This window comes from Etheostoma cragini, chromosome 15 (genome assembly GCF_013103735.1).
Source record: "Etheostoma cragini isolate CJK2018 chromosome 15, CSU_Ecrag_1.0, whole genome shotgun sequence".
Taxonomy (NCBI): domain Eukaryota; kingdom Metazoa; phylum Chordata; class Actinopteri; order Perciformes; family Percidae; genus Etheostoma; species Etheostoma cragini.
Window position 1 is genome coordinate 11991167 of NC_048421.1, and position 15114 is coordinate 12006280.

The 15114-nt window shown below is 42.6% G+C and overlaps 1 protein-coding gene across 1 annotated transcript in view; it reads left to right on the plus strand.

The window, feature by feature from the left end:
• The window catches only part of col5a3a (collagen, type V, alpha 3a), a 49551-nt gene that overhangs the window by 27618 nt on the left and 6819 nt on the right, over window positions 1-15114 (plus strand). The window contains exons 26-59 of the mRNA XM_034894429.1: window positions 126-170; window positions 528-581; window positions 1207-1251; window positions 1390-1443; window positions 1530-1637; window positions 2714-2767; window positions 3105-3158; window positions 3260-3304; window positions 3517-3570; window positions 4293-4337; window positions 4501-4554; window positions 4674-4727; window positions 5108-5161; window positions 5278-5385; window positions 5717-5806; window positions 6040-6093; window positions 6287-6394; window positions 7924-8031; window positions 8132-8185; window positions 8392-8445; window positions 8552-8659; window positions 8789-8842; window positions 11240-11293; window positions 12444-12497; window positions 12606-12659; window positions 12754-12861; window positions 12976-13029; window positions 13135-13188; window positions 13400-13453; window positions 13570-13623; window positions 13731-13838; window positions 14694-14747; window positions 14850-14903; window positions 14990-15097. Coding sequence (XP_034750320.1) covers window positions 126-170; window positions 528-581; window positions 1207-1251; window positions 1390-1443; window positions 1530-1637; window positions 2714-2767; window positions 3105-3158; window positions 3260-3304; window positions 3517-3570; window positions 4293-4337; window positions 4501-4554; window positions 4674-4727; window positions 5108-5161; window positions 5278-5385; window positions 5717-5806; window positions 6040-6093; window positions 6287-6394; window positions 7924-8031; window positions 8132-8185; window positions 8392-8445; window positions 8552-8659; window positions 8789-8842; window positions 11240-11293; window positions 12444-12497; window positions 12606-12659; window positions 12754-12861; window positions 12976-13029; window positions 13135-13188; window positions 13400-13453; window positions 13570-13623; window positions 13731-13838; window positions 14694-14747; window positions 14850-14903; window positions 14990-15097 — 2268 coding nt within the window. The remainder of the gene's footprint in view (window positions 1-125; window positions 171-527; window positions 582-1206; window positions 1252-1389; window positions 1444-1529; window positions 1638-2713; window positions 2768-3104; window positions 3159-3259; window positions 3305-3516; window positions 3571-4292; window positions 4338-4500; window positions 4555-4673; window positions 4728-5107; window positions 5162-5277; window positions 5386-5716; window positions 5807-6039; window positions 6094-6286; window positions 6395-7923; window positions 8032-8131; window positions 8186-8391; window positions 8446-8551; window positions 8660-8788; window positions 8843-11239; window positions 11294-12443; window positions 12498-12605; window positions 12660-12753; window positions 12862-12975; window positions 13030-13134; window positions 13189-13399; window positions 13454-13569; window positions 13624-13730; window positions 13839-14693; window positions 14748-14849; window positions 14904-14989; window positions 15098-15114) is intronic.

Sequence of the window (15114 nt, forward strand, 5' to 3'; positions counted from 1 at the left end):
ACTCTCAGCGCCGCTGGTGTTTCCTCTTTTTCATTGGTTGGTGGCAATTTCCATCAAGGAGTGATACAATAATAATGTATTTGTAGCAGTGCTAAGTCCATCTGATTGCTGTTTTCTTATTTTAGGGTCACCCAGGTAGAGAGGGCCCCGCGGGAGAGAAAGGCATCCAAGTGGGTAACTGCTTGTCTACTGTAGTGTCATAACAAGATATTAAACATAGTGTTTCTTGCAATCTGATGTTACTGTACACTCACTTACATTAGGGTACAATAATCCTAACTCTTATAATTATTATTAATGTAATTGTGTTCCAATATCATCATCTTTATTGTGCAATAGCATTAGCTCATTAGAGTCAGCAGCATGTACTCATCCGCATCATCTTTTTCTGTTTGAAAATGCTTATTAACAATCAAGGATATGATACGGCGACAGAGTGAAATGCTTATTCATATCTGGTCAGAGAAATGCATTTTTGCTGGCTGCTGCTTGCCAAGACTAAAAATTGATGTTTGTTTTTTATGTAGGGTTTACTAGGCCCTCAGGGGCCTGTTGGGTACCCAGGGACCCGTGGAGTCAAGGTGAGACATAAATGCATCATGATCTAAGGTGTGATGTCCACCACAATCTTTATTTTCTGCCACATCTCATTTCGCGAGCATGTCTACCTATGACGGACAAGCTGTTTGAGTCTATGACTGACAGGTGACAGGTGGAGGGAAAGCACTTTGGTTCTCAAGGGGACTGCTAACAACAGAGAGAGGAACATTTGACGGATGGGAAAGATGTCAGAGTCAGATAGAGCAGAGCTGTGTGCATAGGTGTGGAGCAGTCCATTTCGACTGAGTGTGCTTTTGAATTTGAGGAATAAATGTGAAATGGCATTCTGCTTGGTGTTTGTTTTGTCACATTCACACATCTCGTATTATATCTTGTAGTTTGGCTAAACATCCTTTAGGGAAAGCCTGACATTGTTAGCAATCATGAGTATAAAATGAATGTAAGGTCAATAACTACTCAATAACAGAACATTAGGTTAGGTGTTAGGTCAAGAGAAAATCAATACAAACTAATGAATCATTTCAGTGTTTTAAGATGGGGTATTTCTAGAACTACACGCAATGTGATTTTTCTTTGTGGAGTCTTTTTTTTAGAGTAGACTAGGGAGTGATTATTGTTAAATGAAGTGTTTTCCCATTTTCACAGGGAGCAGATGGAGTTAGGGGTCTAAAAGGGAGCAAAGGAGAGAAGGTGAGTGAAACAGAACGTGTCTTCATTCGGTTTTTGTTGTCAAACTGGACTGGAAGGATACTTGACAAATTACAATGTAATGATGACATTTATCCTCAAAGCTTTCATTGGACATCCCCTCTCCTTAATGCATCACAGGGAGAAGATGGCTTCCCAGGGTTCAAAGGTGACATGGGCACCAAGGGAGACAAGGTAAGAAAAGCCCACGAATCACAACCCTCAGTATCATGTTCTGTTATTTTCTGTCTGTTATGTTCTACTCAAATTCTTGACTTCAGGGTGATAATGGCGCTACTGGTGCTCGTGGAGAGGATGGACCAGAGGGGCCAAAGGGCCAAGCAGGGCCCCTGGGAGATGGAGGAGCTATCGGGATAGCTGGCGAGAAGGTTTTTTTTTTTTAAGATTTCATTATTAGACAATTTAAGGACACAAAAGCTGACCATAGGGAGATCAAATAGCCTGCCAAATTATAAGAAAATAAGAACACTTTAATCTGAACCTGGATTTTGCTGCTACCACCATTCTAATGGTAGATAGTAGAGTTACATTTCTCTACCTCATTTTTTTTGCTGTGACAAAACTTCGTTGTAAAATGAGTCTCTAAAAATCACTGAAATACTAAAAATGTTGATTTTAATGCCCTCATGTTTATTACATCCAATTACAGCCCGTTCCTAAGGCAGTGCTGTCACTGATAATACTAAAGTAATCTCGTAGTCATCACTATATGCAATCATTTAAGTATACTCTGCTGCTATTCATTACACCCCTAACCGGCCCGTCAGACACAGCCTACCAAGAGCCTCGGTCTGTCCGACGTTTCTTCCTAAAAGGGAGTTTTTCCTGACCGCTGTTGCACTAAATGCTTGCTCTTGTGGGAATTACTAGAATTGTTGGTTCCTTGTAAATTATAGTGTGTTCTAGACCTACTCTATCTGGAAAGTGTCTTGAGATAACTCTTGTAATGAATTGACACTATAAATAAAATAAAATTGAATTGAATTATTGGTGCAGGCATACTCAGCAGTATGTTATAATGTCTTAATGCTTTAATGCATAACGTTTGTGTATATTAACAAACATCCGTTACATTCAAGCCATTGCCAATTGAGTTGATTCAAAACTAATTAAGACTATCAGCTCCACTTAACTTTCTCTCAATTTCTTAGTATGGCTGTGTTCAGAAGATTGTGGCGTCTAGCTAACTATAACTATCTAACTATCTTGTGCAGAAACTTGGTTAGTAGCAACTGCGTGAACATGGGATGGGGGCGGTGCGTGATCATGAAAGGCTGTAACATGTGAACGCGCCAACATTTTTTTTTTCGTTACTTTGAATTCCTCATGGGGTAGACAGAAACCACGCACTATAGATTGATTAAATGGTTTCCATACACTACTCTTCTTAATATTTCTCTGATTTATTTCCTCCTCCCCTCTTATTCTGCCTGTCTCTCTGCAGGGTAAACTTGGTGTGCCGGGATTGCCAGGATACCCAGGAAGACAAGGTTCTAAGGTGATTTAACATTGATGAACTATTATGATCAGTTAATGTGTTCCTTTATCACGGCTTTAACCAGCAAGATGTGTGCCTGTGGCTGGACTGTTTCCTGTCTGATTAAAAATAAAGGATGATAAATGGCTTATTAAAAAAAAATATTCATTTATTAATAGTTCATTAGTGACATCAATTCATTACATGTTGATGAATGGTGTATTTTAGGCTGTGTTGGGCTCATGGATTAGATTTGCTTTAATTTGATACAGTAGTTAATTATACGTTAATGAGGCGTCGGGGGTGATGTGTGATGAATGGAAGGCCGAGGGTGATTAACCTCTACTTGTGTCTCCAGGGATCACTTGGCTTCCCCGGTGTGGCCGGCGCCTTGGGAGAGAAAGGACGAAGGGTGAGGACTGTGTTGGCATTTGATCACATTCGGACTGCTTCAGTATATGTAAACGTTTCTGTTTGGGCGCTGATAAATAATTGTTAACCTCTACGATGCAGGGTCCAGCTGGTCAGCCGGGGCCTGGGGGCCAAAGAGGTCCTAATGTGAGTTCAGCTATGGGTGCTATGCATATTACACCATTTCTTTCTTTGTGTAAAGCTGTATTTGCTCTAAATATGATACAACCACTTAACCACGTCTTCTGGGAAACACACTGTTACATCACTGCAGTGTTTTCACGTCACCAGACGTTTGTCTTCCACCTCCAGATGAGTTATGTATATGCTAATCAGCCTGTTGTTTGTTTTTCCAATAGGGAGCCCGGGGGGGGAGAGGAGCAAAGGGGCCCACTGGAAAGCCTGGAGAAAAGGTGAGCGTAGACTGACACACAGTCATATGCCGTTTACGGTTGTTTTTTAAACAAGACATATGCACAGACAATAATAGTCACATAAACACACACCTGGCTGTCTCATAAAGTGTGGACGAATGCGCCGACCGGGTTGGAACTGGTTGTTGCTGTTCACTGCTAGATGACAGGCCATCTGGTGCGGTGAGAAGTGACTGTCTGGCAGGGGAGGCTTCGGTTTACACTCTCAACCTCAAGGATCATCTTGGGGAAGCTAAAGATTTTCTGGCAAACAGAAAACTAAAAATGTTTAAGTGGCTCATGTTTTGGTAGCCTGGGAACCAAAATCAGACCCAAATCCGAAAGATTAAGGTTCTGGCACAGAGTAATGAAATGGCCAAATTTGAGGGGCGTCACGAAGCATGCATTTGAAAATCTCACTGCACGCAATTGGATAACACTACAACCAATCACAACAACACAAAGGGGGATGTATCCAGAGCCCCGTACGCCTAGCTACCAGCGAAGCTAACTGGTAGATTATCTGTTTTGCCTGTCTCTGGCCCACCTATATCAGACACACCGATGTGATTGGTGCAGCTCGGCTACAAGGGCATAGTTAATGAGCATCATTACTGAATGCCAGAGTGACTTGCTGAGCAAATTCAAATATTGCTCTCGTGAGAACTTTGGATGTTTTGGTACTGAGTGTTATTGGTCTTGTTTGTCATTTTGTCCGGTAGGGTTCTGCTGGACAAGACGGTCCTCAAGGATCCCCTGGAGAACAGGTATCTTTTGATTCTTGGATATGTGCATACACTGCCTAAATAAGATCATAGATGTAAAGCCTGAAAAAACATAAAGTCTGATAAATCAATGTTGGACAAGCTCCAAAAAATATGATCTGGGGATAGAGACAGAGTTTTAACAATCTGTGTTATATTTTTCTAGGGCCCCCATGGACCACAGGGAAGAAACGGGGAAGCAGGACCTAGAGGGCCTAATGTGAGTGGGCTAAGATGTACTGTATATTGATTGCCCTGTTATTTGATGTCATTCCCACGTGTTATGCTTACATTATCTTCAGTTCATTACAATGATGTAAATAAATGCTTCCCTTTCAGGGTCCACCTGGAAAAGATGGATTACCAGGTCATCCTGGTCAGAGAGGGGAACCAGTGAGTCACATTTAATGTCAATAAAGATGCATTTTTTATTGGGAAAATAAGAGAAGAGAATATCTCAAAAGAGAATATTGAGAAAAATATCTAATTGCGATTATTTTGACTGTTATTGTGATTGCGATATGATTCAAGGTTAATGATAATTTTTGTATCATTATTAACCTTTTCACAAAAATATTTGTTTCTCTATGAAGTGAACATCCCAGCATTAATTTGTCAGAGTTGAGTTCAGCATTGAGTAACTGCAGTCAGAGTACAAGTTGAGATTCCTCTACACAGTACACAGTAGATCTAGTAAAACACCCTGCTCCGTGTGCAACCCACTGACTGATTCAACTCTGAGCTTCAACAGACTCACTTTCATTATTCTTTAGGGCTTTCAAGGCAAGAACGGCCCCCCCGGGCCCTCAGGTGTTGTTGGACCACAGGTAAGAGAATCAGCTCATGGTACTCTAGATTATTATGTTAACATATGTTTATTTCAGTTAGCATGTTTTTAAACAGATATTATGTGATGTGTGCTGTGTAACTTGCTTGTTTTCAGGGTAAGTCTGGTGAGACAGGGCCAACTGGAGACAGAGGCCATCCAGGTTCACCGGGACCACCGGGTGAGCAGGGTTTACCAGGATCAGCCGGAAAGGAGGGTGCCAAAGTGAGTAGATTTCATCATAATGTTGGGATCATAATCAAACACAACAGCATAACATTATTACTGTTATATTAGATAAAGCCCAAGGACTCTCTCAGCACTGCTTGAACATCTTCTGGGTCTCATCCTATTCTCTAATTTGGTAATAAATAACAGAGAAAACCTTGTGGCGTTGAGTGTATTATGGCTCATAAAAGATAAATGTTCCTTCTTGGTGTGACTTGCTGGTTGGTGTTATTTATCACTGCATAAGGGCCTGCTGTCTGCTGGCTACTTGCCTTATATCTAATTACGTGTGTGTGTGTGTGTGTGTGTGTGTGTGTGTGGTTTCCAGGGAGACCCGGGACCATCAGGAGCCTTAGGGAAAAGTGGCCCTGCTGGGCTCCAAGGCTTCAGAGGTAGCAGAGGGACAAACGGGGCAATGGTAACTAAAACTACCAAATATCCCCCATTCTCACCATCTCTCCCTGTCAACAGACTATCTTAAACTGTGCAGCTTGCAATTAGATCACAATTTGATTTTAATCAATAAAGCTTGCCAATTAGTTTAATAGAGTTAGTAGAGTTTTGCAAATGTTAGATCATTTCACTGACTGTAAATCTGGTTATGGATGCGGTTGTGGCTCGACTGTGAAGGTTGTTTCTTTGTCTCTCCAGGGTCCTGCAGGTCTGAAGGGAGGCGAGGGTCTACCTGGTGTTGCAGGCGCTATTGTAAGTCTGATTTTGTTAAATTCCTTTCCATCCCCTGCTCTCTGCCAAGTGTCCATGGGATATAGAATGCTATGACACACAAGCCAGGAGGCTGTTTCCATGGTGATCACTGATCGTGACCACCACATTAAGTCAAAGAGTTAGTCATGTGACATGTGCTCACCTCACATCTCTACCTCCTTTTTTTTCCCAGGGTGCCACCGGAGAGAGGGGCCCCGCTGGGCCGGCTGGCGCCATCGGCCAGCCGGGACGGCAGGGCGGTGTTGGCCCCGCTGGGCCGATGGGAGAGAAAGGCGAGCCAGTAAGATTGTGAACATTGCTACTTTTGTTTTGTAGTCAACTCTGTCCACCATCATATACTGTACCATCACCTCCTACCAGTAGGTAATAAATAAGGCTGTAACGATAAACCAAACGTTGGTTTGATTTGGTTCACGCTTTTTGACCCACGATTCAATACAAACCTTGGGTCTTTTTTTGGGGGGGGGGGGTGTCGTAATACATAATTTTTTCTACCACACGGCATTGTTTTGTCATTACTTACATCCCAGTTTGCAACACAGTAATACAACAGATACCTTATTTATTGATATTGATTGATTTCAGTGTTGGGTGGGTAACGTGAGATCACGACATCGTCCAACACGCTTATTTATTTTAAGTATGATTGTTTTGACCACAGTTAACAACTCTGGGCTAACCCACAAATTCATCGGTAATGTTAACTGTATAGATAGACGACTAATCTAATGGTAATTTAGCTAGCTAGCACACCTGTTTTCTGCCTCAGTCTCCCGGCGCTGCGAAGCCTCAGTCGGGGTGAGAGCTGACAACAGCCCGGTCCACGGACACATCCATTCCACAGTCAGGCCCCAGCCAGCTAGCAACCATTCACTAGCATTACAGCCACGGCCAGGGGGACACATCTACAGTCAGGCCCCAGCCAGCTAGCAACCATTCACTATCATTACAGCCCCGGCCAGGGGGACACTTCTACGTCAGGCCCCAGCCAGCTAGCAACCATTCACTAGCATTACAGCCCCGGCCAGGGGGACACTTCTACAGTCAGGCCCCAGCCAGCTAGCAACCATTCACTAGCATTACAGCCCCGGCCAGGGGGACACATCTACAGTCAGGCCCCAGCCAGCTAGCAACCATTCACTAGCATTACAGCCCCGGCCGGGGGGGACACATCTACAGTCAGGCCCCAGCCAGCTAGCAACAATCCCTGTCAGCACTCAACTCTGGGGCTAAGGACGGTAATGGCAGTTAACTGAACCGTCAGCAAAGAGATCCAGGCACCCGAATCAGAACAGCAGCCACTTGTAACGTTACACATCCGTTAGCGTTACCAGTGCCCCTTCTTTCGCTTTTAGCCGTCTGTACATTTAGCTAAATTTACCAGTCAAAACAGGAATAGGGCACCAAAAGGACTACTAGTAATTTAAATATGTGGTAGCACTGGATCTGGACGAGAAGGATTACTCTGGAGTTGGAAGGGGTGTGTCGCGATTCTACCTTCTCCCACCGCAACACAGAATCATGGAGTGTTGCGATTTCGGTTTTATTTTCCATATTGTTACAGCTCTTGTGATAAACAGCATGTGCTCTCACTTTTGAGTGTGTTGTTATAAGACGGAGAGCAGGACAGAGGTGAAGGAGACAGAGAGAGCAAGGCAGGGAGTAAATAAGAAAGTGCTCAAGTCTGCATCTCGGGTGTGCGTTTCCTTCCTGGTCCGCTACATTAATCAATGTGTCATGCTGCTATATGAGGATAATAAGTATTGAAGCGTTTGCTAGATTTGTGCTGTTTTCCTATCTGTTCCCTAGGGAGAGAAGGGGCCTGTGGGGCCGGCTGGGCAAGATGGGGAACTGGGACCCGCAGGGCTGCCAGGGGCTGCAGGACCTCTTGGACCTCCAGGAGAGGACGGAGACAAGGTAGTTAGATTGGAAAGTCAAATACTTCAGCCCTGCTGTGCTTGCTGATAATTTATTTGTGTGTGTATGTGTGTTCATATGTGTGCATTTGTCTACATAGGGAGAGACAGGAGGACTAGGCCAGAAGGGCAGCAAAGGAGACAAAGGAGAAGCGGTGAGAGTGACATTTCTGCAAATAGTACTAATATCACATAATGATCTTGCATCACCTGGAGGTAGAGGACAAACTGCCTTATAATTGTTTTGCGGCAGTTCATCATAAAAATTGTTTGCCTGGACCGTGTCTTGGTATGGTTGGATGGTTTTAATCATCTATGTCCTACAGTGAATGTGCATTAAACTGCCCTTTTGCTTTTCTAGGGTCCCCCAGGACCTGTTGGAAGTCAAGGGCCTGTGGGCCAACCAGGACTGCCAGTATGTTACAAAAACTTTGAACGCATCATATAAAAACATCATCTTAAAATAAGTCGGTTTAGGTTCTGCGGTGTTAACAGTGCTGACCTGTCGGTGGATATTTCAGGGTGCAGATGGTGAGCCAGGTTCTCGTGGGCAGCAGGGCATGAATGGAGGGAAAGGAGATGAAGGACATAGAGGCTTTAAGGGGGCATCTGGTCCTTCTGGACTACAGGTAAGAATTAATACCAATTTCAAAAACTGACTTTTTCTCTAATGGCTCATTTCTGATTTCAGATTTGTATATTTTAGTTTATATTTGTTTCCATTTCATGCTTGAGACTCACTATATCTGAATTTGTAGGGAATGCCAGGACCACCAGGAGACAAAGGAGAAAGCGGGCATGTGGGCTCAATGGTGAGTAACTATTCAGCAATCTCAGCACACTTATCTCAAGTGTGCTGCTATGGTCCAGTTTCAGTCTTGAGTCTGTTCTCGACACCACTTTACTGACTTCTTACTCTTTGTTTCATGATTGTTTTGACTTTCACTTGTCTTCACTGACATTGGATATCGACTTGACATTTCTTCACTTTCCAAAAACCTTTGAATGTGTCATTTACTTTTCTTGATATTCTTGCCACTATCAAAGCAGTTGAAGGGATATTTTTGAAGATCAAACGTGTGCATTCATTGGTAGAAAACATTACATTGTTTACTTTGAATATTTAGGGTTTAATGCAGAGCTTCCGCAAATACTGTAATCTTACATTTCTGTTTATGGTCTGGAAACTTTTGGATTTGTGTATTTGGCCTTTAGTGTGAGCTCAGTGTTTTCATACAGGTGGTACTGAAATGTCTTCTTACTGCTAAGAGGAATCACTAACCTGTCCTTGATGGTGTTTCTGATATGAGTGTGTTATAGACACTCAAGTTTGATGAATTCATTATTGTGATAGCTACATCCAAGAAGCAGAAACATATCATCCCCTTTGTATCCAAAAAATGACATCATGCACACATACTGGCAAGATCAGGAGGGTTCAGTACTGTACAAATAAAACAGCACCTACACCAATATTACATACCACAATTCAAATTGTACAGTAACACATGGAGTATGTGTGCGTTACTATAGTTAGCTACGAGTGCAACAGGATTTAAGATTCTCTCAGACCGAGAGTTATTGTTAATGCAGTAGTGTATACATTCAAGGTACACACACATATATATATATATGTATATATAGAACCAGTCATGGTTCTCCTCCTACAGCAGTCTAGCGTGAGACTGTTGCACAAAAATGAAGAGTGATTTAGCTATTTTGCTCCCAAATTACTAACCGCTGTGTTTCCATTGTAATAGCCTTGATTACTCTTGACATGTAACACTCTAATCTGCCTCATCTGCTGAGGAACCGAGGAAAACAGCTAAATCTGTGGTTTCCCAAGAACAGGCATGTTTCAACTAACACTCTGTGTGGGGTTTGAAGGATTATTCAAAGCAATGGACATCCCACATTAGCTTTGCTAAGTAGCTACAAACTAGTGCACCATATTACCGTGGCATTACATACAGTCTATTGTTGTATGCATGTATGAAGCACTCGGTTCAGAAACCCACTCTCTAGTCAACTGCTCCTTTAATTCTGTTCCTTATGTTTTTATCTAATAAAATTATATTCACAATAATGATGGCGAAAAGATACAGTTCACACCTTAAAACCTATAACAACTTGTCTTTTCAATGTGTGACAGACTTACAAAGCTAAGTGTGATGATAGTAGACCATGACTTTATGTGCAAGGAAGACAAGCCCACAAAATCAAGAGGTGGTCCTGTGTGCAAAAGAAAGAAAAGGATAAAAAAGAAGAGCGAGAGAGGGTGACAGAGCTGATGCAGTAGCGCAAATGAGTGGAAGGAAGAGGCGGGGCGCTGATTGTAAGCAGGAAGACGGTGTGACAGCTGCTAATCAGATTAGCCTCAGCCTTGGCTGTCTAATGAGCATCCTCCTTTGTGACAGTCATCTCACAACGCTGTCAACCATGAACACACGCTAAACAAGATTCTCTATAGCCCCTTTTCTCCACAGCCAGATTAGGGAGGGGGTGCATCAGAATGGAAACAACACAAAAGAGAGAGAGAGAGAGAGAGAAGGGAAGAGAGATGCTGAAGACTCAGTGGGGAAGTTTCATTCATGTGTGAGCGTCGCGGATCACAGAATTCTCCCCTCTAATGCTCAAGCATCTCTCTGCCAGAAGCATATGTGTTTCCTCTAGTCTCACACTGTCTCTCTCTTGGCATATTGTCTGTCTTTCTGTCTCATATTGTCTTTACAACACAAGACTTCCTCCAAGACTTTAGAGTGATTCAGAGTACAGCTCAACATCTACTCAACTGAAACTGAAACCAAGCACAGTTAGGATCGATTGCTTGCACAGAAGAGTCAAATCACATGCCGTCACTATGGATGAGGAAATATGGTCATGCCCATCACAGCAGGCGTGAGGTTTCTTATTAATAAGAGAGACTAAGAGAGAGGAAGGGGAAGGAGAAATCCGAGCTTGTGTCATATTGAGGGTAATGACCTGTCTGGATGTCTTCATCATGTCACTACGATAATGATCACGGATGCTGGGGCCATTGCATAAGCAATCCACCATGCCCTAACTTCTAACACTCATTTCATTTAGGAGGCACCAGCCAACCCCTAGCTCACATTCAGTTTGTATATCTCTGTGTGTTTTGTTAATGCGGTATATCCTTATTGTCTGCACTGATATCCTAATGAGACATTTCATTTCTCTTTCTACAGGGACCTCCGGGACAGCATGGCCCACGAGGCCCCCAGGGGTCCATTGGTGGAGAGGTAGTGTATCACTTTTTTTCAAATCACATATTTGGATTTAGATGCATTACCAAATATAATCCTCCTCTCATAATGAATAAATGTAGATAAGATTTCACAACTTTAAAAAAAAAAAAAATTAGCCAGGTATTCTTGCAATTTTAAGATAATTGATTGAGGTTTGCAAATATATATTTTTTGTTTTGCATGTATCACTGGGAGTAAATAATTTTTTTTTTTAATTCAGTTGAATCTAAATGATGGCATTTTTGTTATTACAATGTTGAAATTACATGCACACCCTGTGCCAGTATTGGAGTTGTGATATTTTCAAGTGTTGGCAGCTGCATGTCTTTGTGACTCATAAAGAAAAATGATGCTGTATCAACTTTGGAATCAGGAAAACTTTCATTCAATACACAAGAGCTTCTACATTTCAAACTGAACAATAGCTCATCCTAACACACAACATAGACATTTTCTAGCCCCTCATCTCTTCGCATACAGTCTTTTCATTTGAACACTTCCTGCCACAGACCCTCCACTGCTTTTAATACTTGAATTATTAAACAGTATTAGGATATGATCCCTGGGAGAGAGTTATATTTACTGCTCTATGAATCATTAAGAAGTATTAGACTATCATCCCTGAGAGGCAGTTATATTTACCTCTAGTAATGGCCGTCTCTCTGCAGCTTCTCACACCGGTCAATTATTCAGCAGCAAGCTGCAGAAATCTGCGTGAGCCGCACTAGCCCTTCATCACAGGAAGCATGAAAATTCAATGCAGAGATGGTGGGATCCATAAATGGATTGATACAGGAATAATGGAAAAGAGCGAAATGGTGGTGGGATGGCATGTGACAGCAGGAGCTCAGTAGTAGTACTCAGCTCCCATGTTTGTGCACTCTACCGAAGACCAGCTTTTAATGGGTTCGTCTAAAGACACATAGCACAATGCACTTACATACTCTACATGCACTCATTGTTTTCCTTGTGTCGTGATAATTCTGTTCCAGTTTCAGCATTTGGTAAGCAGAACTGCTGACGAACAACAAAATACTGCCCAGTAAAAACTTGATTTCGAAATGTCGAATAATTGCATTTTTCAAACTTGGCCTTGTTATATGATATTTTGGTTCAAGCCGTTCTCTCTCCCTTCCTGCCACAGGGCACACCTGGAATGACTGGTGGAGTTGGTCAGCCTGGACTTGTTGGAGAGAAGGTCAGCATTTTCCATTAGCAACTACAAAGTGTGTGCCAGTGCACGTAGAGTAGAATGGCAGTGGTTTCTGTGTGTGGTGATTATTTAACTATGTTATTTCTCTAACAGGGTGAGGACGGAGAAGGTGGAGACCCTGGGTCAGTTGGAGAGCCCGGCATTGCTGTAAGTCAGCTAACCACCATCTTCCCTTCTTGTCTTCCTCAAACACATCGTTTCTTCGCCTTTTGATTTATTTGTCATTTCAATGGTGTCTCAGGGTGCTAAAGGCGATGTGGGGGAGAAGGGTGACTCTGGCCCTCCCGGTACAGCTGGGCCTCCAGGATCAAGAGGAACACCAGGGGAGGATGGACCCAAAGGCAACCTTGTGAGTCTTTTGTCTCCCTGGATTAGTGACTTGTCCTTGTTCTTCTTGTCAGGTCTGTAAGTCTGTACCTTGCCATGCATATGATAGTTTCTTACTTACTGTTTGTGTCCATAGGGCCCTATTGGGTTCCCTGGAGATACAGGGCCACCTGGAGAACCTGGCGTCAATGTGAGTATTATTGTTATTATTATTATTATTATTATTATTTAATCATTAATTTGCAATTACCTTGTTTATTGATTATTTATTCTACACGGCATTTTTTTCATCCAGGGAGTAGATGGTGGACTGGGACCAAAAGGAGACAATGGAGAACCTGGCAAAGCAGTAAGCAGGGATTTTGGTATCCATTTCTTGCACGTGTTGACACCATTAGTAACTTTGGTATGCTTAGCTGTCTGTCTGTAAGTCTCTATTCCCTGTGACATATTGAGGCTTTGCTTCTTCATCACTGCGTCTGGACGTTCTTCTCATTGTTTAATTACTGGATGGGAATGTGTTTCACTTTGAACTTTCTGACATTTTATTTTGTCGGCAGGGACCTGCAGGAGCCTCTGGAGAGCCAGGTCCTACAGGACCTCCTGGACGGAGGGTGAGTTTAGCATAGTTTGTATGCATGCGTGGGTATGTAGCTAATGTGTATGTGTGTTTGTTTGCAGTGAACAGCCTTTGTTATTCTCTTAGCAACATTGTCTTTTTCAACCCCAGGGTCATATAGGTGCTGCAGGAAAAGAAGGGAAGCAAGGCATGAAGGGAGCCAAGGTGAGGATAATGGCTGGCACTGAGCTAATGGGTTGTGCATTGGTTCCTTACAACAAAGCCTTTCTGGTCTATTTTGCTACTAACGCCTTGCTGTCTGTGCTCTGTAGGGGACAACAGGAACCCAGGGTTCAGTGGGGAAGACCGGCCCAGTGGGACCCCAAGGGCAGCCAGGGAGGTCTGGCCCAGAAGGTCTCCGAGGCATCCCAGGGCCCGCGGTCAGTTCGCTATGTAAAATGCTGTTTTAATTAAAGCTGCAAAGACTAATTGATTAAGCGATAGTTGTCAACTATTAATTAATCACTACTATTTTGATAATCGATTAATCAGTGTGAGTATTTTATTATGAAAAAAAGGTAAACAATTCTCTGATTCCAGCTTCTTAAAGCTGTATTTCATAACTTTTTTTGATATTAATGAACGTCCATTACATTCAAGCTATTGCCAAATGAGTTGATACAAAGCTAATTAAGACTATCAGCTCCATACAACTCTCTCTGGATTTCTCAGTATAGCTATGTCAAAAAAATGGTGTCGTTCATCCTGTGTTTTTTAATCCTACGTGTCCTCGTTGGCTACAAGCAACTACATAGAGGAGAGGTGGGGGTGGTTTATGCGATCACAGAAGGCTTGTATTGTGTGGACACAGAGTTTCGTTGTCATTACTAAGAATTCCTCATGTGGGAGACAGAAACAATGCAACATAGCTTTAAACAACAAAGCTTAAAATAAAACAGTAAACTGAGTATCTTTGAGTTATGGTCAAAATGAGACGTTTGAGGACGTCATCTGGGTCTTGGAAAACCAGTGATCAATACTGACTGTTCACCATTTTCTGACATTTTATAGACCAAAGAACTCATCAATTAATCGAGAAAACAATCAACAGATTAATCGACAATTGAAATTATCGTTAGTTGCAGCCTTAATTTTAACATTAAAAGCTGGTACTGTATCTGTTGAGTCTGAAGCAACATCGCTGCCGGTCATCAGAGCATGAGATCCCGTTTGTGTTTGCGTTTGATTGCATCAGCATACTTTACGCTAATCTCTCATTCTTGTTTCTTTTCTAGGGTGAGCAAGGGTTAAATGGGCCACCAGGACAAAACGGACCACCCGGACCAATAGTAAGATCATTAAATAAGGATTCAAAACCAACACAACTAAACCATATTTCATGTAAAGAGTTTAAAGCACTGGGCAAGTAATTCATCTGCCATTCTTAACAGGGGCCACCAGGACTTCCGGGATTAAAAGGAAACCCTGGAAACAAGGGAGAGAAAGTGAGAGCTTAACCCTTGACATAGAACACTTTGTACTAGTCTAAACCCTGGGAAACAATGCTGACGAACCATGTCTCTGCTTGCAGGGTCATGGTGGGTTGATCGGTCTAATTGGGCCCCCAGGTGAACCTGGCGAGAAGGGAGACAGAGGCCTGCCAGGAAACCAGGGTACACAAGGACCTAAAGGAGATGAGGTATATTTGGTTGAAGA